This window comes from Colletes gigas, unplaced genomic scaffold (genome assembly GCF_013123115.1).
Source record: "Colletes gigas isolate AHSC1104 unplaced genomic scaffold, ASM1312311v1 Colletes_gigas_Sc00041, whole genome shotgun sequence".
Classification (NCBI taxonomy): domain Eukaryota; kingdom Metazoa; phylum Arthropoda; class Insecta; order Hymenoptera; family Colletidae; genus Colletes; species Colletes gigas.
The window spans coordinates 1,241,682-1,267,514 of NW_025106670.1; the positions used below are offsets into that span (position 1 = coordinate 1,241,682).

A 25,833-nucleotide genomic window follows, 5' to 3' on the forward strand; every position below is an offset into this window, starting at 1 on the left:
ATTGCAATCGAGCGAAATGTTTGTACATGTCGTACCGAATAAATATTTTTTAAATAATAACAAAATTTAGTGGCATTTGGTTGGACACGGGGAGCGTAGGGGGGAAATAAAAAAATGATGTCCGAAGTTCACCATTTTCTAATAATTTAAATTTATTTTATTAACACATAAAAAAAATTAATAATAATTAAAAGAATGTTTAATCTTACAGTTCAATCATATTACGTAAGACGTAAGAGCTACACGATTGTTTTTCATACACAACTTTGTTGCATTAATGTTCTTATAATATAAATACATGTCGATTAAGTGACATACACGAATTAATGTAAATTAAAAGTAAACATTTTACTTCGCATCATATTCTGGAACAAATATTCATTCATGATAAACATAAAATAATTTTACTTCAAATAATACATAAAGATTCATTTTATAATGAGAAAAAATATATTTTCCATGATACGAAATAAATATTATCTGTATATCAGGGAAAAATATTCTATTTCTAATATAGAATAAAGATTCATTTAATATTCAGAAAAACATATTTTTCTCGTAACATGAAATAGATATTTCCTGGATATTTAAAAAGAAAATATTTGTTACTTAATATAAAATAAATATTCTATGTATATTTGAATATTAAAAAAAGATTGAATCTCTTTTTAATATTATATGAATGTGTATACAATATTTTGTGCTACTAGGGAATATTCATTCATGATAAACATAAAATATTTCCTAAATATTTAAAAATAAATATTCTACTTCAAATATTACATAAAGATTCATTGTATAATGAAAAAAAATATATTTTCCATGATATGAAATAAATATTGTATGTATATTTGAATATTAAAAAAAGATTGAATCTCTTTTTAATATTATGTGAATGTGTATACAATATTTTGTGCTACTAGGTTTTGCAAACGTGTTTTCCAACCGCCAAAGCTGGCAATCGCGCGCGCAATGGTCCGATTCCTTGTTCTCCCGTTCAAAGAAACGATGGCGCCACCGTTAGCCTCAGTGGCAGTAGAAATCAGTGATGGCCGCGAGGCTCGCGATGTACATTACGTCGTGATTCCGCTCAAGTTTGTTTATCGCGACAGTTCTCGTGGCAAGAACCGATTCCGTGGGTTTCCGGTTCGAAAGTGGCCGAACGCGAACGCGTTCTCGCGGTGAGAAATTCGCCGCGAATGTAACGAATTCGCCGCCACGGTTCGTGAAATCGACGCGGTCGGGTCTTATTGACAGTTCCCGTGTTCAGGTAGCAGTAGCTCGAGTGCCCGTGAGAAGTGTCGTTACCATCGCCACTTCAGCAACTTTTTCAGAGCCGGTTGTCCTAATGACGTCGCGTATGTGATAGAACGATACCAAAGGAGCCTTTGTCGACACGGGGACGGCGACCCCACTTTCTTCTCTTTCTTTCTCTGACGCGCATCGAAAGCGTCCGAGGTATGTACTACACCGGCAAGCCAGGTTAGGTGCACTCTGTGCTCCTCACGAATTCGATACGAACTTTCAAATTTTATCGAACACGATAATCCGGTACACCTACATTACCTGCGTACGTTTAATTCACACGGTGACAGAGTGAATCCTGAATATACGGTAATACCGTTTACCGCCAATGGAAGTTAATCCCAAGGTGTCCCTAAAAAATGATATTCATGACCAACGGAAAGAAGATTTAAAGAACAGAAAATAAACAGAAAAGTAGCTATTATTTAACTGTCTAGGTTTATGCATCGATTGTGAAGGTACGAACTTAAATTTCCTAAGTTCCCTTATTTATTTACCGTTACCGGGTATTATAACGGCAACGATAAGCTCGAACAAATAAGATTAACGTCGTATGTGTCTAATGTAATATAACGGACACTGTCCCGGGCCGAGTGTACGACCTATCTGGCAACGAAAGTGTTTGTTCCCCTAGTTAAACAGTATGACACGCGTTGCATCCTCTACTCGGCATCGGTCCAAAGCATTATACTCGATTGTAGTCGTATATCGTTCGTAAAATACCGCCACGTAATCACTAAATTCTATCTATAATACGACATCGTTTAAAGTTGACCGATACATCCGATTATTGACATTTATCCCTGACGTTGATACCTGTTCAAGGTTCACGTTTCAAAGAATAATTTGAAACGTTAGAAATTTAAAAATAGTCTAATAAATTATTCTCGTTATAATAACTAGCTATACTCGCTATAATAGCATACACTAGTCCTGGATCGCAATGATGGGTAATTTGTTTGATCCTATTCTTCGGATCGTGATTGAAAAATTTCGGTTACGTTGAAACCAAAATTGGCCGCGCCTTTTAGTCGTTCCGTTTCACGGCGTTCCGTACGCACGGAAACTGTCCCACATTCCCAGCCGTTCCTCTGTCTCCTCGGGCGATCTTATGCACCCCACCTGGCCCACTTATTGTATTGATTCAAACTTAGGCATCCACACGTTCCTCATTCCTTCGCAACTTCCTGCTCGACGATATCTATTCCCTCTGTTGTTTCCTGGCTTGATCCTTCCAGCAATTTGTGCGTCACAATCGTTTCGCGGGAGGAAATGTACCGGGGAAAATGACAGACCCGATAAACTCGGGGATTTTCATGCTGGCAGATTTCTTCCGCCCGGTTCATTCACGACGTAACGTTTCGTTCATTATTTATACATTCCTTCCTAATACGTCGCATTTATATTATTTGTTCTCTTTTTTAGCGATGACTAATCGATACAGTTTCAGCAATGAATATTATACGTAGATATTATTCATACGGAATTTTTTCTTTTGTTTGGTTAGAACAGTATGACTTACACAATTAGTCAGCAAACCATGCTTATAAATATTACGATTAGATTGAAATCTATATTAACTAATAATTTTGAAAGGTCAGTATCGTATTAACTTATAACTTATAACTTATAATTAAGAATTAAGTTTTTGTGTTTGTAATAATTTAGAGAAAAGTAAGTTTCTTAAATATCGAAATTAGTGAATAGTCTTTGAAAACCATTTTCTAGGTTACTTCGCGGAAGAATCGAGATAAGATCTTTCGTAAAATAAAATTCGCCAGCGGCGCACGCAAATGTGTACTTACACTCCGCCGTGAGTATCGTAAACTATCGATCAGCCAGTGCAGAAACCTACATAGTTTTTTTCCATCCGTTTATTACAGTCCCTGGTACATTTATCGTGCATTCCACGGCTGCGATTTGTTCTGTGCCGTTGATATTAACCAGATCAGCGAAAAAGCTTTGTAGCTGGCATGAAGTAACATACAAACCTCCACAAAACGAACCTTCAATGAGATTACATAAGTTATCCCGGGAGGATTTGCTTCCTCCAGTTCTCCTAGTCGATTTAACGTTATAACTCTCGCCAAACCAATTTCCCGCTTTAATGCACTTAATATTCAAAAGACATTCAATCTATTAATCCGTTATGAATACCAATTGAACCGTATTGAATTATACTGATTGTGAGTGTTTATAGAGGTCAAAACAAGACGAAAGTTAAGAATATCAATTTCTTCATTGAGGCTTTATTAAACAATTGTTAAAAAATTTCGAATCATTCTGAAAAAATTATTTCTAGTTTCAGGGGTCCATTATAAGCATTTTTGGTCATTAGACATATCTTCGAAATCCTACCCAGTTTCGAGAAAAAAATTCGAGAAGATTTGAAATTTTTCGGCGAAATTAAAAAATTTCAAATCCTACTAAAAAAAATATATTTAGTTGCAGGGGTCAATTACAAGCATTTTTGTTGAATAGACATACCCTCGAAATCTCGCGCATTTGCGAGAAAAAAAATCGAGAAGTTGTGAATTTTTTCGTCAAAATCAAAAATTTCAAATCGTTCTGGAAAAATTATTTTCGGTTGCGGGGATTAATTACAATCATTTTTTATTATTAGTCATACCACCGAATTCCTGCGCATTTTCGAGAAAAAAATTCGAGAAGGTGTGAATTTTTTCGTCAAAATCAAAAATTTCAAATCGTTATAAAAAAATTATTTTCGGTTACGGGGGTTAATTACAATCATTTTTGATTATTAGACATACCTTCGAAATCCTACCTAGTTTCGAGAAAAAAATTCGAGAAGATGTGAAATTTTTAGGCGAAATTAAAAAATTTCAAATCGTTATAAAAAAATTATAGTTAATTACAGGGGGCAATTACAAGCATTTTTGGTGAATAGACATACCCCTGAAATCCTGCCCACTTCCGAGAAAAAAATTCGAGAAGATGTGAAATATTTCCATAGAATTAGAAAATTTCAAATCGTAAGTTACAATAATTTTTTATCATTACACATGTTTTTGAAAAAATTGTAGATGTTCTATTTAAAATTCCTTTATTTCCACAGCGTCTGGTCCCTATTAATACGGATAATGGAGATTCTAGCATTCTTCTTCGCCTATTTTGAGAATTGTTTGCAGAAGAAGTGTAGGATTCATAGAGACATCAAAGAATCTTTAGTCATGCGAGAAGGTTTCATGGTTGTGTGGCACGATAGAGGCGTACTCGTGCATCTACAAACACGTTCGACGGCTGAAATATTTTTCCGCGCGCTACCGCTCCCAACGTTTAATTCCTGCACGGAATAATCGATGTCCTTCGGTTTTTAGAACACTCCGGTGGTATTATTATCGATACGTTACTGTAGCTTGATCCCGTAACCAATCGAGCGGAACGGAGAATCGATGCACGCGTTACGAAAACGCACGAAAAAATTTCCAAGCGAATACCGGTTGCTGGAAGCCAGCGATCGTGCTAGAGAATTATCAAGATTTTTCAATAAATTCCCAGCCATACTTCTCCATACAACAATTCTCTCAATTTCAAAGATTTAAAAAAATACTGTATATGTTGAATTCAACGCTAATTTAATTCTTAAATTTTCTTAAATTTTTTTAAATTATTTTCAGGCTCCGTTTAGCGTAAATAGAAGACCATGTTAAATAGTGTTCGTGATTGTGTTGTGAAAATCTTCTCTTGAAAGAGAATCCCCGAATCTGGAGATGTAAATTGGAGAATTCTCGAATCTCGAATCTGGAAAAACATAATTGCTGGTTGGAAATCTATGGCGCGGAACATTCGACCCGGAAAGCTGTTGTGAAGTTCATTCCGGCGCGTAATTAAAGCTCGAAGTGGCGAACAATGTGAACCGTCGATGCCGATTCACCCTTCGCGGCGGAACCTTCTATTCGCGCCATTTGCGTAACAAGATTTAACCTTCTCGTAGCTCGGTCTTTGCAGGTCATGCGGGATACATTGAACTGTTTAAAGGGTAATATCACCTTAAAGCTTTTTAAACATCATTTTCTTAGAACACAGCGTTTTTAAAATACTTTGATATTAACACATTACCGACCGATAGCGGTTGATTAATCGGCTATCGGTCGGTAAACGTCGACCGATAAAACAGTTGATTAATAGGCTATCGGTCGGTAAGCGTTGGCCGGTAAAACAGTCGATTAATAGGCTATCGGTCGGTAAAGTGTTAATATTAAACCTCGTCGAGCGGACCAACGGGCCCATTTTGACCCATGCAAGCTATTTATATCAAAGTCGTGATATCTTGATTTCTCAATAAATAACAATAGTATCAATACTATGTGGGCTTGTAAAATTAACGAAATTAATAACAAATCTTGCACTGGGAATAATAAATTCAAAATAATATTGCAAACTATATTTATTACGTTTGATTAGATGTGTTTGTTAAAGTTGTAATATTCTTTTCTGCTCGTTCGTGCACAGATATTTTTATTTCTGTATCTTTTCACGAAAGGTATTATTAGATAGATAGATGGAGGGGATTACGGATCGATTTGTCTGTTTAAATATTCTGGGGAAGGTATTACCTTCGAAGCCATGCAATTTTCATGTCTACTGCTATTTAAGACAGCAAGGATAGTAAGGTAGTCGATGATGCGTTAATTAAAACTTGCCACCTCGATATTTTCTTGCAAGATAATTACGTTATGCAATTAGCGCCACGTATTTACGCACTGTTATTCGACCGTTAAACGTCTTCGATTTTCACGTTTAAATATTTAGCGTTGTACAAAGTAAAACTACTATATTTAATGAAGTAACTCGTAACAAAGAAAAAGTAATAAGAAAGTTAAAATATCGTGGTGTTGATCTTTTTTAAAACTTAAAAAACAGTAAACCAACTAAAAACAATATCTGCACTTTCTGTAAATTATTTTATCATTTTTTAAGTCCTTTTGATATTATAATAACAGTTTTTATATTTCAATTCTTTTCAATCATAGTATATGTTACTTTATGTAGAAGTAAATAATACATTTAAATAGCGTATTTACCCTGTAAGAATATATGTATAGGACTGGTTAGTATTATATTGCCTTTGAAACACAATGTTTCCTATTTCGATTGAACCGCGATCGACCACACTGCGATTGGACCATCGCAGCATGTATGTGGTTATTGGACCGCTGAGGTAAATCTATTGTCGAGCGTGTAATAGTTGAATCGTAAACAAACCGCGATTAAAAAGGGCTTCGTTAAAAAGTTATTAACAATTAAATTCAAAAATTCCAAATCGTTCTGGAAAAATTATTTTCTGTTACAGGGGTCGATTACAATCATTTTTGGTTATTAGACATACCCCCGAAATTTTACCCGTTTTCTAGAAAAAAATTCGAGAAGGTGTGAAAATTTTCGGCAAAATTGAAAAGTTTCAAATCGTTCTAAAAAAATTATAGTTAGTTACAGGGGTCGATTACAAGCATTTTTGGTCAATAGACATACCCCCGAAATTTTACCCGTTTTCTAGGAAAAAATTCGAGAAGGTGTAAAATTTTTCAACGAAAAAAAAAATTTCAAATCGTTTTAGAAAAATTATTTTCGGTTGCAGGGGTCAATTGCAATCATTTTTGGTCAATAGACATACCCCCGAAATCCTACCCATTTTCTAGAAAAAAATTCGAGAAGGTGTGAAATTTTTCGACAAAATTAAAAAATTTCAAATCAAACTAAAAAAATTATAGTTAGTTACAGCGGTCAATTACAAGCATTTTTGGTGAATAGACATACCCCCGAAATCCTACCCACTTTCGAGAAAAAAATTCGAGAAGGTGTGAAATTTTCATCAAAATTAAAATATTTCAAATCAAACTAAAAAAATTATAGTTAGTTACAGGGGTCAATTACAAGCATTTTTGGTGAATAGACATACCCCCGAAATCCTACGCAGTGTCGAGAAAAAAATTCGAGAAGATGTGAAATTTTTAGACGAAATTCAAAAATTTTAAATCCTACTAAAAAAATTATAGTTAGTTACAGGGGTCGATTACAATAATTTTTGGTCATTACACATATCCACGAAATCCCACCCATTTTCGAGAAAAAAATTCCTAATCGAAAATTCTGGAAAAATTATTTTCCAATAATTTTTGGTAAGTCGTGTTAGGTTTAGTACTGATCACAGTTTTTTTTCGTATAGATAAAATGGCGGAGGATGGAGCAGGAGGGTCAGGGAACAGCAGCTCCGGTGAGGCGAGTCGGCTGCAGCTTTTGCAAGAGATGCGACAGCAAAATTTCGACAGTATTCGATTTGCATCGTACCGCACCGCTTGCAAGTTGAGATTCATCCAGAAGAAGGTCCACTGTGAGTACATAATAAAAGAAGATTCCACTATAAGATAAGAAACACACTGCTTAAAACAATTTGTGTTCCACCTTTCTCAGTCTTCATATTAAAACTTCTAATAATAGAGAGAAAAAATAAAAACAAAAGAAATACAACAATAGTGGAGTCCTTAATTATCAATTGTACCAAATATCTGATATAATATGTTAAAACGTCGTTTGAGTAGGTGAACTTATTATTTGGAGCAGTGTACTTATAGTTCAATCTCTTATCCTGAAACTTTGAAGCATTATCTACATGTCTATAATCTCGAATCAGCTTGTTTTGTTAAATTACTAATGGAACTAATATTGACTAATAGAATGGGTACAAAACGACCGACTCTTTTCTTTCAAGGTATCTCTTGCTATTTCAATGCGTGTCTAATCAAAGGTAGCAGTAGTTTACCTGAACTTTGGCTACTCTTTTCCACTTTGCCGCCGAATTTTGGGTGTCACATAAGGAAGCTAAGGTGTCGATGACAAAATGCAACGCTAAAATGGGCTAATGTTATCAACAGACCATGAAAGGATCAAAAAGAACAAGCTTTGTTTCGTATAAAAATTCCCCTATCCAATCTAGACGCAATCAATCTTAAATCCATGAGATACAAACGACTCGGGCTTGGAGAATTCGGCACGGATATCTTGAAACTTGTGGAAATCGATTTGGTCGACCTCGTTCCTGGGGCACTCGATAGGCAGGAACCTGAATCCATGATAATGCCAAGATACGCCAAAAGAGGCTAAGGAAATTAAATTTGGAGACTTGGAAATTTCTAATCCCCTTTTGGCGGTCTCATATAAGTCATGAATCCTTTCTATGCAATGATCATTCTTAAATATTAGTTAAATCAAAATTTTTGTGTTGAAAATAGATTCAGAACCGGTTCAGAGTCCTCTGTAGTACCTGTGGGGTCCCATCGCTTCCAGTAATTGCCGCCAGAGGGATCCTTTCTCTCGCAAGCGCTCGACCAACCTTCCTTTCCCATCTCTAATGCAAAAAGGACATTCAACTGATGTGTAGCTGGACTTTTAGGTTTCTCGTAACACTCTTGACTAGAACTTTTGCAGTTCGAAACAATTCTATATTTCCTAACCTTTCTAACTCGTTCTGTATCAAATCCCACAGGTCTGTGTCGTCCTTATCTGATTTGAGGAGTCCACGATAGCCTAGATCGGATTCCACGACTTCAGAATTGTCCGTGTCGAATCGTACATCGAAGACAAGTTCAAATTTGTTCGCATCGAATCCCCCGAGTCCCATGTCATATCGTATTCCACGAGTCCAAGGTTGCATGCATTAAATTCAATAATTGAATTGTCCATATCGAGTCCCAGGAGTCCGAAATTGTTTGCATCTTGTCCCACGGGTTCAGTGTCAGATATGGCGTGTTCCACGGATCTGAAATACTTCTCGTTTGATCTGAATTATCTCCGCCAAATCGCTGCCATCAGTATTGTAACAGATGAGTGGTTCAGATAATACTGTGTTGGTTCTTGTGGGTGGTTCCCCCCTTTCGATTTTAAATGCTTCGAGCGTCTTTCGCTCTGCTTGTTACGATAAAGCGTGCTGTAAAACGCATGATGAAGGAGCTGAGGTGTCGGTAGTTAGCAACCACAGCGATATATACATTGTGCAAATTAAATCTGGTTTGCATAGCCAACGATGCATTCAGAAGCCATTGTTTGCAGCACATTTGTCCGACTCATCCGCCTTTAGAAATGTTTCGAACAAGTATTCGATATATCTATTCTTCCTGGCGCGTTACGCGGTTATGTGTTTCCTAACAATTAACTTTTATGCTTATTCAGCTGTTCGACGTACAAGTTATTGGCACGTTTAAGAACTATCATTCGATCGTCCATTTTTGCTGCATACAAGTTTTAAAAATGAACTGAAAAATTATAATGGGGGATTCTAGAGGCCAAAATAAGACGAAAATCAAGAATACCAATTTGTTGATGGAGGCTTCGTTGAAAAGTTATTAACGTTTAAAGTTGTGGCTGTTGAACGGCAATTTGACCACATTCTCGAATTTTTTTCTCGAAAATGCGCAGGATTTCGGGGGTATGTCTATTCACCAAAAATGATTGTAATTAACCCCCGCAACTGAAAATAATTTTTTTATAACGATTTGAAATTTTTTAATTTTGTCGAAAAATTTCACTTTCTCGAATTTTTTTCTAGAAAATGAGTAAAATTTCGGGGGTATGTCTATTGACTAAAAATGGTCGTAATTGACCCCTGTAACTGAAAATAATTTTTTTATAACGATTTGAAATTTTTAAATTTTGCCGAAAGTTTCACTTTGTCGAATTTTTTTCTAGAAAGTGGGTAGGATTTCGGGGGTATGTCTATTCACCAAAAATTATTGTAATTAACCCCTGTAACTAAATATAATTTTTTTATACCGATTTGAAATTTTTTAATTTAATTGTTAATAACTTTTTAACGAAGCCTCCATCAACAAATTGGTATTCTTGATTTACGTCTTATTTTGGCCTCTAGAATCCCTCATTTCAATTAATATAGTATAAATATTCAATTTATAGGGTAAAAATAGCTTTTCAAAATACCAATTACCTAATTTCAATAGATTATTATTTTTTAACAGCGTATAAATTACAGTGCTTCTATACTTAACTTTATTTTTGGCATGTTCAGCCAAATCTCTTCTACTTCCATTTTTACGCATATTTTTATTATAAAGCGTTACACATTCGTAATTATATTTCTTTTTTTTTCGAAAAACAGTTATCAGGAGCACGTTAATTTTGAATAAAAAATTATTTGCACTAATTTTTATATTTTCCAGAGCATTTGCAGTAGTAATCGTCGTTATCTCGCAATACTTATAAGTCGAGCAATAATTAACTCGCGTTGAACATTCCCTCGAAGCATTCTCATCAGCCATAATCAATGAATTCCACGTTTTCTGCGTAGTGCATAACGTCGACATATGGAATGTAATTGAGGCGTTCCGAGAAAACGGTTTAAACACATTGGAGCCATCGAGCACGCTGGGGGTATCCAGGCTCGAAACTTTACTGTCTTCCTTATTTCATGCCCTTAATAAACGAGTACCCGTTTCGCAACAAGCCAAAGTCGATGCCACAACAGCTCTGCTGATGAATTGGTTGCTTGCTGCATATACTACAGGGTATACACAATCATTTTATGGTAAAAGTACGTCAAAGTGGCTGATAAGTTCCTGAACCAAATACTCTGAAACTAGAAATAAGAAATGGAAGGTAAATCAAAGAATTAAACGATATAAATCAATTCTATTTCATCATAAATAATCCATATTAAAAACTATCATATTTGGTATGAAGAGCGACTTATGGAAAAATGTTTATCCAATTAAAATTATTAAAAGTTTTCAATTTTAAGTTTCGTTTGTCAATTGATAATACATCAAACTATTTTATATCGTCCATATTCTCAGAGACTCAAATAACGCAGATAATTTAAATAATCGAACGACACAATTGACCCAGAAAATAGTTAACTTGAAAGAAAGTTTAAAAACACAGCAATGATTTCTTTGAAAATGAAATTCAGAACTAAACGTTCCAAAAAATCTTCAATTAGGGCAAGCTTGACAAAGTAATAAAAAACTATAACAAACAGAAGTTTTTGAGGTTGATAGAGGACTTGTTGGCCACGATGGTACTCGTCGATCATCGACTGAAATGTGAAAACGAATGTTTCGCAGGGAGAACAATAAAATATCGGTGTTCTCGGTGAAAGTGGCGTTGGCCACGTTGTGCGCTGGGAAATTGATGGACAAATTTCGCTGTAAGTCACTGTTTTCCATTGAGAAGCGTGCGTAGGATTTAGAAATTAATTGGTACCGTTTATCGAGCAGATATATACTCGCAAATATCAGACGGAAATGGGCACATGATACATTGGAGGTTCGCCGAATATTTGAAAGAAGTTCTGGCGTTAACTGCTGCGGTTTACGAGTCGCCGTCTTTCGGATACACGGAAGGCCTTGCCAGTTCAATATTCCCCCAAGTAAGTTCGCTGAACTGAACTTCTGTTTCAAGTATTGGGTGTACAAATGAATAATCCAACTCTTTCAGCCACATTCAATGCTCATTCTAAAAGAAAATAAATTCAATAAGTTCAATGGAAGTAATTGTCATTACTTTCTATAACTGTCAGCCATCTTTCAGCTGATGAATTCCATCTCAGAAAAATTTCACGCTTCTGGACCCTATAAATATTATTTTTCAACATCTTATACAATTAATACATATTCTAATTAAAAGAAAAATAAATAAAAGTATCAATAAACATACGTTGCTAATAAAAAAAAAAAATATCTCCGTAAATCTAGTGTTAAGATAATTTGTGTTGTTCATTTGTACGCCTGATACATACTGGATAACGCGTAGAGCTTGTTCGGGCTTGATGTGAGCCGGGAAAGCGATGAAAATGGTGTCGTACCGTGTTTCAGAACTCGAGAGTCACGGTTAACGATTTTTTGGACACGCTTATGTCTGATCCAGGACCGCACTGTTTAATCTGGCTACCATTGTACCACAGAATGGCTGCTGTTGAGAACGGTGAGTTTCCCACGATTTAAAATTACCGAGAATACAAAATCTCTTTCTCTCTGTATGTGTGTAAAACGTTTCAAATGATTGGAGGATCTCGTGGCTGCGGAATGGACCAAATGTTCGATTCTGGGGAACAATTCCAGGAACAATAACATTCCACAGGACATTTTAATAGTGAAATCATCAGTGAAACCATTGCCAAGATCAATATACCGGAATGGAATTCTTTTTTCCTAATAATACATATCCATGTATAGAAATTAATTGGTATTGCAATCTTTAAATATTACTCAGAATGTTAAACTTTCTCTTTCTTTTATTCTTATTTAATTCATAGTTTATACCTTTGTTTTTTACTGTTCTACTTGTAAATACCACTTTATCCACTCTTATGATACGCATAATTGTTTTATTTACTCATAGTATCGTTTTATAAGTTCCCGAGGAGAACCAAGATGGCGGCTCAAACGTCCAAAGTATCGTTAAAATAGTTTCTTCTCTATTGCTCGTAATACCAATCAATTCACACCTGTGGATATTTATTTATTATTAAAACCAAATAACATTCATATATTCCCTTTTCTCTTTTTTCTATTCTTATTTAATTCATAGTTCATACCTTTGTTTTATTTATTCGTAGTATCGTTTTATAAGTTCCCGAGGAGAACCAAGATGGCGGCTCAAACGTCCAAAGTATCGTTAAAATAGTTTCTTCTCTATTGCTCGTAATACCAATCAATTCACACCTGTGGATATTTATTTATTATTGAACTAATGTGGCCCATCGTTCATACACATATTTTCCTAACAAATCATATAAAATTGGCGCGTAATTCGAATTCAAAAAGGTAACAGCGAACTGTATTCCTCCCTCCACCTCTTTAAGTCTGATTTAAAGTCATTTTTTGGTTAGGATCTTTGCCGTGAGTATCGATTACTTAATTCGAGCAGACTAATTAGAATAATTAGATAATTAGAAAGTGTACAGTGGGTGATTGTGTTGGTCCACGCGTGATCTTTCCAGTGGCTCATCCGGTAATGTGCGACGCGTGCCACAAAGAGAACTTCACCGGGTTCCGATACAGATGTCAGAAATGCCACTCGTATCAGCTCTGCCAAGACTGTTTTTGGCGCGGCAAAGTTTCCGGGACGCATAATAACGATCACGAAACGAGGGAGTACAGTAGTTTTGTACGTATTCTGGAGTTGAGGTTTCAAAGTTGTGCCAATAGACGGGCACGTGTCTAATGGAACATTTCTATTCTCGCAAACAGAAATCGCCCAGCAAGCAAATTGGACATTCGTTGCGGAAAAGCTTCAGATGCGTACCTGAGAAGGGGAAGAATAGTTTACCAAGATTCCCCGAGCAACCTGAGAAAACGTTAGATTTGTCACACATAGTGTGAGTTACACAATACATATTCTTTAACTTTGATCTATAACATTTTAAGTAATTAAATTCGTTGCAATTTCAGCCCACCGTCGCCATTACCGTCTCACAACGGTTTCCCAGATCCAGGATTTATGGCTCCCTTCGATTCTGGATCCATGGACAGCCGTTCTACCTTGAGGAGGTAAACAATCGAACGATCTTATTTGCACATTTATTTTTGTGAAATATCCATATAAAGTCACATTTTATTTATTTTTTTTTTTTATTTTTTTTTTTTTTATTTGGGTATTATACAGTATGGATAGTTCAAGACTGGATGATGAACATAAATTAATAGCACGATACGCACAAAGGTTGGCTCAGGAAGCTAGGACCATGGTAAGATATCAGTTTTACCCTATTCTGCCATGATAACGTAATTCTTTCTACCGCACATTCTTTACTTTCCTCTACACATATGTCTGCATGTACGTGTTTAATATTTCTGTTAAGTACCATGCAAATTCTGTAGTTGCACTGTACTCGCATAAGCAACCATACATAGAGTAAAATTATTTGAGTTGAAGTAATATATTTAGAAAGAAAACTTGAAAAGTATTTAATTTTATTAAGTTAGGATGAATATTTTAATTAATTACGATTTTCACATAATATTTTGTGATAATATTAGAGTAATAAAATTAAATACTGCAACGTATCGTGACATTGCGCCACTAATTATAATTTCGTAACTACGTTGACAGCCTCGTGCCGCATCCAGAATGTCACAAGCTGACCAAGCAGTAAGTATGCAAGTTTCAAGCGAAGTTTAAAGAATGTTAAAATGTTTATACTTTAACGTAAAAGAAAAAACAAATTTTTTGTTTCAGGGTAGGGCGCCGTCTGATGCAAATTTAGCATCCTTAGATGCCTCGAGGGCACAACGTGAACTTATTTCGCAGTTGGAGGCAAAGAACAAGGAAATAATGCGCGAGATTGCAAGGTTAAGGTATACCTGTGTCGTTTGTTTCCTTTATATCAAGCCTAAACCTCGAGATCATCCTGTCGAACCATCCTAGAATCACGCATGTTATGAACATTCTGTTTCGCTTCGTCACCTTGGTTGCATAGCGTGCGTATTACAGTTGAAAACATCACAATGATACTAACAGTTACAATTTTATATCCCCTTACGCAATTACATTCGTATTTTGTACACATAAAATCGAGGAGAACCCAATCCAACTCTAACGCGAAGAATAATTTGCCTGAAACCACTGAATCTCCCACCTCTTAAGAATTCTGTGTTTCTTGAACTTCCTTTTCTTATTTCAAAGAAGAAAAATTAAATACGTTTAATAAGAAACTTTTAATTACAATAAATTAGTTTAGATGTATTCTATCTGATATATTAATACTCACTAGATTCACATACAAACACAACATCAATGATACATTCTTGCTTCAGCTTCTAGTCAGTGAAATGGAATATCCGGTTCAGCGGATATTCCAGTACTTGCTCACCTATGATCTAACGTTTTTTATATGATTATTAAATCCAACTACAGGAGACAGCAAGAAATAGAAGCAGCTGGATTAGAAAATCCTGCATTAATGTCAGAGCTGAGAGCTCTGAGGCAAAGAAAAGACGAGCTTGAAAGTCATTTGGCGTCGTTGCAAGATTCTAGAAAACAATTAATGATACAGCTAGAAAGTTTAATGAAAATGTTAAAGGTAGTATGCGTAATGCAATGTACAACTTTATTCGTAAGGTTTCTTTTGATTTCACGATTGTGATACAATACTGGAAACTGACAATGATTATAGAATCATCAGGCGTCGCCAAGATCGACGCCAAACAGCTCACCGCGGAGTACAAAGTCGCCTCCCTTACCACCTGGTGCTGTTCCCAGCAGTAGATCTGCACCGCCAACCCCAGGTGGTCCACTGTCCACAACACCGCAACAACAACAGCAACAATCGCAAAGCCAACAGCAGATGTCTCAAAGCTACCAGAGTTCCGTTCCAACAACGTCAGTAGCAAATGTACCGAGTAATGCTATGCTTGGAACGATACAAAATCCTATTCCAGATAACTTGTCGTGCGTTGGAGGTGATGTAAGGTAGGCAGGCATATAAAATGTATATGTTAAAAGATAAGTGAACAAATAGTCCAGAAGAATAAAACAAAGCAAACAATCATCGTCTCGACGCGTTGTTAAATGAATTATCTCGGTTAACAGTATACTGATTCCTCGATTTAGCAAAAAATTATATTTAGAGATACATTCAGAATAAAGAAAAACTCTTTCTTTATTTCTATCAATATTTAATTAATAATCTCGTAGAAGTTAATACTGCTGACTTTTACAGGACATAAAATAGAATTTTTTATACATTATTTACATCCATCCATACACTGTGCGCCATATTTGAAATAGTCATTATTACTTAATATTTAATTAAGTAAATTACTACATCATTTAAGTTATAAGAAGGAATCAAATTGAAAATGTAAATAGCTTTACAATCATATCTTCTAATTAACAAAAAAAAATTATATAACACATCCGTTGATTACATTTATTTGTATGCACACGTACTCGAAAGTTGATTTCTTCTGAACAAACAATGCTGAATGTAGTAGATCTGTAAATGCACATTGTATAAAAATTAGCACAAGTAATGATACCTTTAATTGTTGCATGCGAATGTTTACGAGAAGATATTTTTATTCAGCTAGTAACAACAATAAGTTTAGTACAAGTTGAATGTAAGACAATTTTTTATGTTTTAAAACATTCCTACGTAAACGATACTGCGAATTTTAATTTCAGTTCTTTTGTTAGATAAAGTTGATACATTTAATTGCTTTCTGCTACTTTGTGACGCTTTTAGGCTCTATTGGATTTTTATAGTCTTATGTTATTGATTATATTTTTATTTTTCACAGCTGCATTTAATTAGTTTCGTGGAACTGCAAGCATGCGTATTTTTTATAGAATAAAACAGTTTAATGTCAATGCACTTTAAATAGCATGTTGACAAATTTTTATTGTACACTTGAAAAATGTTGTTACACTTTATAGAATTGTACAATTATTGCGCATATGTTCTTTTGTCTTTAATAAATTAAGGTAATGTGTATTATTTATCTCTTATTTTTAATGTTCGTCCATTTACCTACATGTTTTATGTTTATTACTAATATAATGCAAAGTTTGCTATTTTTCTAATAAACATACACGATACGGTAAAAGAAAAGAAGGCAGAAAGAAAGATTTAAACTCGTTCGATACCTTGATTTATTTGTGAAATTCAAAACTTTTAACTAGTCTTACAGGCTAAAATTTGTATCGCAAAGAAAACCTGCACAATGCACCACGGATTGAACTAAATTATTTTCTTATACGACGGAAATTTTATGCGATGATATTCTTGAAGTTACTTCCACTTGACGATGCATGCGATAGAATACTGCTAGCGTAAAATTTGCAAGTATTTCCATATTTTGTAACATCGTTATGATTCATTGTCAAAAATAAAGTATATTTTTAATTATAGATGCTTGAACAGTGAGCGTGGCATGACATAAACTTAATTTAGTTTATTATTTGGAAATTGCTTTGTGCAAAGAAAATAGAGATTTTCGATATCAGGTCTGCGTTCAGGACAAACAGCTTGCCAGGAAGTGGTTCCAGCAGCGCGAATAATAGCTTGGGCCGATCTTTGCGAAACGACTTGTTGGTAGCTGCTGACAGTGTTACTAATGCCATGTCAACACTCGTGAGGGAACTAAATTCAGGTATGTTTAATTACAAGTTACAATAGAATTTGCATCAGAAATGAATGCAAAGTATTTACGTAGTTTACAATGGCACAAGAATCTGTACTTAGTTATTTTATTTAATACAGGTCTACGATAATTACATATTTCGATTAGGTATAAGCGATAGAAATTTTTACCCCTTTAAATAAATAAAGTCAGGCAACTTTGAGAGGTAACGATTGATGTTTCATAAACTTATCAATTTAACATGTATATCATTTTATAAACTACATTGTTCGATGAAGAGATATGTCTGTAAGTAGTTCAAATGATTTCTTTAGATAGCAAACAATTCGTTAAAGAAACGGTTAAGACAATGGAAGAATAATCTGTTTCAAATGAGTGTTCTTTTTATATTTAATTTATCTCATGATATTGTTCATATTAGTGTAAACAGGCATGTTTCACAGTATTTTTATTCTATCATGTCATTAGATTTATATGGCATGTAACAGTACTAGTATTCCCCTTCCTGTTTCTAGTAAAAGAAATGTTGCAAATTTATTATGGATTGGAACATAGATACACAGTAAATTTTGCTGTACATATGTGTTCATATAATAGAATATAAATGAAAGTAAAATTTATGTTTTTAACGTTCTTTCAAAATGTACAAAATTAATACTATATGAGTGAATTATGGGGGATTCACAAGAGAGGTAAAAAAAATAATAATTTTGCTTATATTTAAATCTGGTAGTAATGTTCGTGCAAATATATTAAAATAATTTCATATACCGTACAACCTTTTAAAATACATATATTCTATGTTCTGTACATTGTTTAAAAACAAATTTTTACACATGTAAATATCTAGTTTCCACCCTTCTCTACACATTTGCCTGTTGTAACTCTTACCTTATTTTCTCTCATTTAGCATAGAGTTAGCAAAGTTTAGTCTAGCAATAGCACAGACTACACTACACGCAAAACAGCAAGTGCTTAATTGGCAATTATACGTTAATATCCGAATAAAAATAACAAGGGTTTAGAAATGACTTTGAAATCGACATTAAAGTAAATCAAAATTTAACATTTATTTAAAAATTTGTTACGTAGCAAGAATTATTTATCTTTTGTATTTGCGATATGTGGATTTTGAACATTTTTAATTATGAAATTCCTTATTCTTTGTTACGATATTCTAGATACTCTGATAAATATAATCTATAAATATTTTACTTTAATTTTATCTAAAGTATTTCCTTTGTACTAAAATTTTAACAACAAAATAAGCGTTCCTATACAAATAACACTTTAGACGTGTTGTGGAATGTGTGTGATATGCACCCCCTGTGAATGTGTCCTGGTGGCTTGCAGACTCAGACCAGGAGGATCATTCTCACAACTCTGGCCGAATTAACATCAGAAAGCCGTTAGGTAAGAGTTTGTTGAAATTTTGACCATTATTGTACCTTTTTTTACATCTTCACGAGCATTTACAGAATATTACATCACTTGCTTTTTTTGCATAACTATGATCACTACAACGAATGGGCATTATGATATACATTTTGTTATTTCAGAATGTTAAATATCAATATCAAACTATAAATATAATTATCAGGTACATTTCCATAATAATTGAAACCGCAGTGAAATTTTGTATAGTTCTTCTTAGGAATAGTCGATCAACTGTTGCTTAATTGCTATATATCTGTATTTAAAAATTTGTAGACATAATTTGATTGGTTTCATTGTAAATAAAAGTATCGGTACTACAAATGTACAACACTAGTTGAGTATTTTAATTGAATAGATGTATGTGATAAAATTTTATGAAAGTTAGTATTTTTTTTTTTATTAAAAATAACAAAAATTGAATATTGTTACGAAGCAAATTTGTGTGTAATACATCAGCTTATGATTAAATTATTTTCTTGTCCTTAGACTTCGAGGCTGGTGAAGATGGAGACGATAGCAGCGGTGGCGGGAATTCTTGGCGGGAAGAACTTCAACGTCGCTATCAACAAGAAAATGACTTTTTGGCGGAATTGCGGGCGCGCAATGTTAACATGTCGCAAACACCGTCTGCAACTCCATCCAGTGAACAAGAACAAGAGAGAGGAGAGAGAGAAGAAGCGGACGGAGAAAAAGAAGAGGATAATGAATCCAATTGGACAGAACCAGTGAAGAGATGGGTCAATCGATAAATTTATTAAATAGCATTTATATGTACTTTATAACAGCTTAGAACACTGCTACCAAATGAAACGCTAATAATTTATTGTAGCTCCGTGGGTTACTTATGATGGGCATATATCTGGGTGTTAGTGTGAAGTATAATCGATATGACATTAGATTTTCGACACTATCTAATAATTTCCAAAGAAGTACTTTTTATCAAACGAATCTCGTTAGTCCAGCACGCGAAAGTTATGTAGCATCTTTATATAAATTTTAACAAAATTACGCAATTAGTAATGTTAACACTTTACCGACCGGTAACGGTAAGCATTGGCCGGTAAAACAGTTGATTGGTAGTCTCTCAGCCGGTAAGCGTTGGTCGGTAAAACAGTCGATTAATATCGGTCGGTAATGTGTTAATTGTGGATAATATTCAAAACGCAGACATTTATTTATTTTTTAAATTATTACAACTTTGTTTATATCAATACGTAAAGTTAATGGTTTTGTCAGAATTATATATATACATATATGTATATAAGATAGTCTTTTCTTCATAAAGATAATAATTTTCTATGATTTTCGTTTATTTCTATATCTATAATTAACTGCATTGAATACTATTATTATATTAATATCATGCAATATAACATACATTGTATATGGGCCTAAAGAAACAAAGAAACGGGCATAAAGAACGAAATTTCCTTGCTTGCGTATATTTGAATTATGCGTGTAATTTTGTTACAAAAGTTTAAAAAGACATTAACATAAAACACTAGGTGTTCGATAACGAACAACATTTAGTCTACATTGTCTAGAAAAGAAATTTTGCACAAGTCAAATGTTTGACCAAACTTTGTACAAGGAGGTAAGTAAATGTAATTAAAGAACTTTTTTAAATACATAGTGAATAAACTGTTAACGGAGGCTTAGTTACAGAACCTCGAATTTTTTTGTACATTCATACAACTTATATACATACAATTTTCGATATAAATTTTAAAATCATTCAAAACGTAAATCGGGGCTGACGAACTTCGATAAGTTAATTCGAAGTAGAAAGTTCAATTTTGTACAAAACGTGGGAATTCCCGCCATGCACCTTTTTCGCGCCAAAGATTCATCTATGGGAGAAAGCTAACGCATGCGCATAAAGGAATCTTACGCGGGAAAATTCTACTGCGCATGTATAAAATTCCCGCGAATATCCAGCACTGGTTCAGTATCCAGCAGGCCTTTGTCCTGACTGTGCAGAATAAGCAAAGAGGGGAAGATTCTTTTACACTTACGCGAAGCAGAAAATTAAAAGAAGGAGCCATCAACGTGAGCTACCGGTTCGTCACCCCTGATCTAAATTATGGCATTTTAAAAATATACCATTACATTAAATGCTTAACTGTAGTAAATGAAATATATAAAAGCGTCATAGGAACATTTTTAACGCATCGTTATTTTCTTCAATACTAAAAATCTCGGAGCTAGTGATTCATAAATAAAATTTCTACGTTGATGCAATTAAGTTCTTGTTAATTAGCACTTCCGTTCGTACGAATAGTGTTATACATAACGTTTATATGGATTTCATAATGATTATAAATTCCAAAAAAATTTATAATATTATGAGTACTTATTGCAATCGAATTACAAGTTCCTATCATCGGTATATTATTATTTGTGTATTTAAATAATGTTTATGATCCAATGGCTTTGAGATATTAAATTAAATAATTATAAGTATTACTGTTGATCTACCAAATAAATATTAGCGATGCTTGGGGAAACGTATCGCTTAGGCATTTCAACAGCGCCATCTACTTTTTCTGTTAACTTCCGATAACTTTTAAACGCGGTACAATCGAATGCCTAAGCTTTACGCCGTTTATCACGTTTACATCGCATTTACGACTGTTCGATTCGTAAGGATAGAGAAACCGACGATTTGTTTTATGTACTATACTTAAATTTTAGTTCCTAGATTAATTAAACTCTATTCCAATAAATGATCATTGAATTGTAATTAATATAGAACAACGCAATTTTGTAATATTTACGTAGCATGTAACATTCGAAATGTTCTGTGTATATACTCATATGATTTTCATAATCACTTTTGTCTATATTGACATTTACGAGAATTGTGTAGCAACTACATGATACGAGTATTGAATAAAAAATGAAATCATTAACGTGCAACGTAGAACAATTATGCTACTTTTGCGCATTTCCCTCGATGAGCGTATTAAAATAGAAAAATATGAGACTCGAAACAATTGCAATTAGAAAAATTAATAATGGATGATTTTATAGATAACAGAGGTAATGAATTTCTATTGGAAAACTTTAAATTATTCTCATTAAATAATTTTCTTCGCAGAAACAGAAACTAATAGCAAACACGAGTTATACTTATTCTATTCTACAGTTGCCTCGTTTGAAAATTTATTATTCACCAGGCAAAATATTTCCATTTTGGTTATAATCGGTCAACGCGATATTTTACATTCCTTGGATGCAATTTCGGAATTAACTCACATACAGGAACTATGGATAGTCGAATGTGGTATCAAGGTAATAAATTAAATTTAAAAGTCAGTGAATTACCACAGAATTAATGTTTTATTCGTTTAGGAAATACCGCTCTTCAAGCAAAATTGCCCACTGAAGAAGCTTTATTTGTATTCCAACGAAATATCTTGCATATCGAATCTAGAAGTTTGTTCGTGCTTGACGACTTTATTTTTATCGGGAAACAATATATGCAGCCTCCAGGTATACAATTTAATTTATAAAAATATATTCTCAATGTCTGTCTAAATTATGTGGTATATTATGTAGAAGGTATAATGTGCACGTATGTGATACAATGTCAGGACTAGCTGAAATGCGATTGAAGAGTAAATGAAACCTATGGTATTAAAATACATATTTTATAAGTTTGAAACTCGTCCACGATATAGACAAATGTCGTATCCCCTCTACTTATCCCCATTGTGTATGGTAATGGCGACAGGTAGCTGTGTTTCGCTACAGCTGACCAGAAGCAAAGGAAGCAATAATGGTTGTTCTTTTCTACATTCGCCATCTCCAGTAGGCGTCAACAAAGTATCAAGAATCGTTTCTCGTCGCTTCTATAGAAACACTGTGATCATAACCAATGAATTTTTCGTTCGTGTATCGTATTATACTGCTTGTATGATAGAGACTATTTTCAATTCAGTACGAGTCGAGAATAAACGTGTTCTGATAGTAAATAAGTCGTGACATTGTATCATGTGCACAACAGTTACAACAACGATCTCTAATATATATTTTCTTGTACAGAGTCTTGATAAATTGACTTTATTGGAAGAACTAAATTTGGCTAATAACAGATTGAAAAAAATAGATAAAAGTTCCTTCAAGAAATCAGAGATACGTTATTTAAATTTAGCAGGAAATCATTTGAGCAGCATAAGGGTACGCAATGTTTAGATAAATTATATTTATAGATTATTTACCTTGCATAATAACGTTTGTTTGTATTTACAAGGAGATACAAAATCTATCACAGTTAAAAAAATTGTATTCAGTAGTGTTTATGGACTTGTTGTACGGAGAGTGTCCTTTTGTAACACTCTGCAATTATCGTGTGTATGTTATTCATTACCTTCCCCATATTAAGAAATTAGATCACTATTTTGTATGCGAAAAAGAGAGATATTGGAAAAATCAGTTCTTCAAGTAATAATATTACTGTTTAACAATATTTAAGTAGTCTTCGTACATCTTAAATACATAAATTTTTATTTCTAGAAAGCAAATAACGTATCATAACATAATATTGCACAAACAGTTAAACGAATATCTAAAATTATTGAAAAATAACTATGAAGAATACTTGAAAGTAATGTGTTATTTTAAAAATCAGCTTTACGCAATTAAAGTGACAAAAGTAATCTCTTATAATTAATTTTTATGCATAGCACAAAATTGTTCTCAATTAATTAACTTGTATTTGTAATATAGAAGAACCAGAACTGTTTAAATAATGAAGCAGAGAATGATCTACAAAGTATAATATCAGAAGTAGAATTAAATAAACGGCAATTTTTAGAAAAGAAACAAATGGCAATAACACAATTTAAAGTACTATCGCTTGTTTACTATTTATACATACAAGTACTATTATTAATTGAAATTCATGAGTATTGCTTGTTTATTAGATCTTTCAGCAGCAGTTGATATTTGATATGGATTATTGTGGAAACATAAATTTTGTCGAATACAATGCAACAACTGAGAACATGGTGATCGAACTATGCAAACAATTTTTAGAAGGATCATTGTGTTCCGTCATAAAACAGTATGCACAATATATTTTTAATTGTATCAAGGGAAATATTTAAACAATAAAATTGCTGAAAACCCTTTTTGGTTTATAGAGATCTAGGTATAACCGGTTTAAAAATACATAAAGTAACAGAAGTAAGAAATAAAGAAATTAATTGCTTGAACGTTTGCAAAGAAGAGTTTGAGGAAAGTTTGGAATCAGACGAATGCAATATTATCCTAAAAATTTTAATATCACCCGGGGTGACTGATATTCAAAGTTGGCCTATTAACTTTTTTAAACATGCTCCATTTAATAAAGTATTTATATACTTGTTCAAGGAATATAAGTTTATTATGCAAACAAATACATTAAAATAAATTTTCCTACAGAACAAATTAATGGTAACTAATTGTTTGGCAATAGCAGATGCAGATTGGTTGCATAAAGTGTCCTTAATGATGGAAAATGGGAAATTAAGTTCACTTAATGTTTGTGAAAGGCGACGTGTTTGTATACTTATGCAAACATCTATTTTTGGCTCTACAAACAAGTAATAATAGCACTATTGTTTTTAATATTTGCTATATTTACTATATTTCTGCAGACTAGAGAATGCTAGTGACTATTTACATATGAAACATTCAAATTGCTGGAATAATACAAATGAAATTTGTGAGAAATTTATCCTTGCGCCCACAAGCATTAGAAATCCCATGTTTGTAATAGAGTACGAATACATATTCACCAAGCTCACACCTGTAATAATTTGTATTAACATTAAATTTGTTATTTTATTAGCTTATTTGTAATAAAAATGTTGCAAATCTGTTTATAGGAAGATAAATACAAGAATCTTACTGCTCTACATACATTGAATGACGCTTTATGTGTTTGTTTGTCTACTTCTAATATTACACAATATATCGATGAAAAAGTGGAAATATATAATCTTGGGAAAATATGTATTTCTGGACAAAACATAAATTCTATCGATACAGATTTGGAATTACCCAACTTAAGGGAATTTGATATTTCTTTCAACCGTTTAAAAGAATTTCCGAATTCGAAGTTTATGAAAAATATAAAAATATTAAATATTAGTTGTAACAATATACAATATATGTATATTCAAGAAAGTTTGTTGGCATTGGAAGAACTAGATATATCATGGAATTGTTTAACAAATTGTCTTACAAGTATCAAAACCTTCAAAACTTTCATACCTAATATGTATAAATTAAAAATATGCAACAATCCTTTTAAAGATGTTACCGACCCAGAATTAGAAGAATATTTAATACATATTTATTTACCAAATTTACAATTTATTAACAATTGTGTATCTGTAAATCTTAATTTACCAGAAAATTATTTCCCATGCGCATTTAATATGTGCAAACTGAAGCAACGTAATAAATTAATTTATTTGAACCAGAATATAACGAAAAGTAGCAAAGAGATAGCTTTAATAAAAAAGAACAGTATGGAATATGTAAAATATATTCATATATATCAAGATTTTATTGTAGCATTTAGTATTTCTAAAAAAGCATTAAAAATTCAAGAGCTTTGCGCTACATGCTGCTCATTAATTACATTTCCAATTATAAAACCATTGAAACATCTAACTAAATTAAATCTTGGAAGTAATTTCATTTCAATTTTGGATAATTTTACTCAAGACAATTTTCCCACGTTAAAATATCTGGATTTAACAAATAATTTAATAACAAGTTTGGAACCAATGGGATCGTTTTATACATTACAAGAATTTTACTGTGGGAATAATGATATAAGAACTTTAATTCAAATAGATAATGTTAAGACTTGGCAAACATTACACGTTATAGATCTCTCTAATAATCCAATAATTATGGATGCATTGTATAAAAAATTTATTATATTTCATTTGAATAATATTAAAGTAAGCAATGTCAT

General features: G+C 33.2%; 2 protein-coding genes across 10 annotated transcripts; both read left to right on the forward strand.

The window, feature by feature from the left end:
- Positions 1-1,054: 1,054 nt before the first annotated feature.
- Positions 1,055-19,835, forward strand: LOC122402860 (dystrobrevin beta-like). Of its 9 annotated transcripts, XM_043406007.1 has the most exons (19): positions 2,526-2,658; positions 2,731-2,901; positions 3,034-3,118; positions 7,493-7,657; positions 10,625-10,841; positions 11,400-11,482; positions 11,553-11,704; positions 12,150-12,258; positions 13,277-13,443; positions 13,527-13,654; positions 13,728-13,826; positions 13,942-14,023; positions 14,389-14,427; positions 14,515-14,633; positions 15,193-15,358; positions 15,452-15,747; positions 17,284-17,429; positions 18,774-18,833; positions 19,344-19,835. In XM_043406007.1, the coding sequence occupies exons 4-19, from the start codon at positions 7,498-7,500 to the stop codon at positions 19,604-19,606; spliced, it is 2,286 nt and encodes a 761-aa protein (XP_043261942.1). In that variant the 5' UTR covers positions 2,526-2,658; positions 2,731-2,901; positions 3,034-3,118; positions 7,493-7,497; the 3' UTR covers positions 19,607-19,835. The 9 variants fall into 9 exon arrangements, with proteins under 9 accessions (XP_043261941.1, XP_043261939.1, XP_043261943.1 ...); XM_043406006.1 differs by lacking the exons at positions 2,526-2,658; positions 2,731-2,901; positions 3,034-3,118 and adding exons at positions 1,055-1,181; positions 1,271-1,458; XM_043406004.1 differs by lacking the exons at positions 2,526-2,658; positions 2,731-2,901; positions 3,034-3,118 and adding an exon at positions 1,059-1,458.
- A 1,918-nt stretch (positions 19,836-21,753) lies between these two features.
- On the forward strand, positions 21,754-24,542 carry LOC122402863 (protein phosphatase 1 regulatory subunit 42-like). The gene is made up of 8 exons (XM_043406017.1): positions 21,754-21,899; positions 21,958-22,151; positions 22,212-22,352; positions 22,905-23,039; positions 23,589-23,708; positions 23,786-23,925; positions 24,005-24,212; positions 24,285-24,542. Exons 1-8 carry the CDS (start codon positions 21,875-21,877, stop codon positions 24,447-24,449), a joined length of 1,128 nt encoding a protein of 375 aa, XP_043261952.1. The 5' UTR covers positions 21,754-21,874; the 3' UTR covers positions 24,450-24,542.
- The last annotated feature ends 1,291 nt before the right edge of the window (positions 24,543-25,833 follow it).

Coding starts and splice junctions, on each gene's coding strand:
- LOC122402860 (XM_043406006.1), top strand. CDS start 7,498: ATGGCGGAGGATGGAGCAGGAGGGTCAGGGAACAGCAGCTCCGGTGAG. Junction 17,430..18,773: donor CGTGAGGGAACTAAATTCAG/GTATGTTTAATT, acceptor GGTGGCTTGCAG/ACTCAGACCAGGAGGATCAT. Junction 18,834..19,343: donor TAACATCAGAAAGCCGTTAG/GTAAGAGTTTGT, acceptor TCTTGTCCTTAG/ACTTCGAGGCTGGTGAAGAT.
- LOC122402863 (XM_043406017.1), top strand. CDS start 21,875: ATGGATGATTTTATAGATAACAGAG. Junction 22,152..22,211: donor TAGTCGAATGTGGTATCAAG/GTAATAAATTAA, acceptor TTATTCGTTTAG/GAAATACCGCTCTTCAAGCA. Junction 23,926..24,004: donor TTGTGTTCCGTCATAAAACA/GTATGCACAATA, acceptor TTTGGTTTATAG/AGATCTAGGTATAACCGGTT.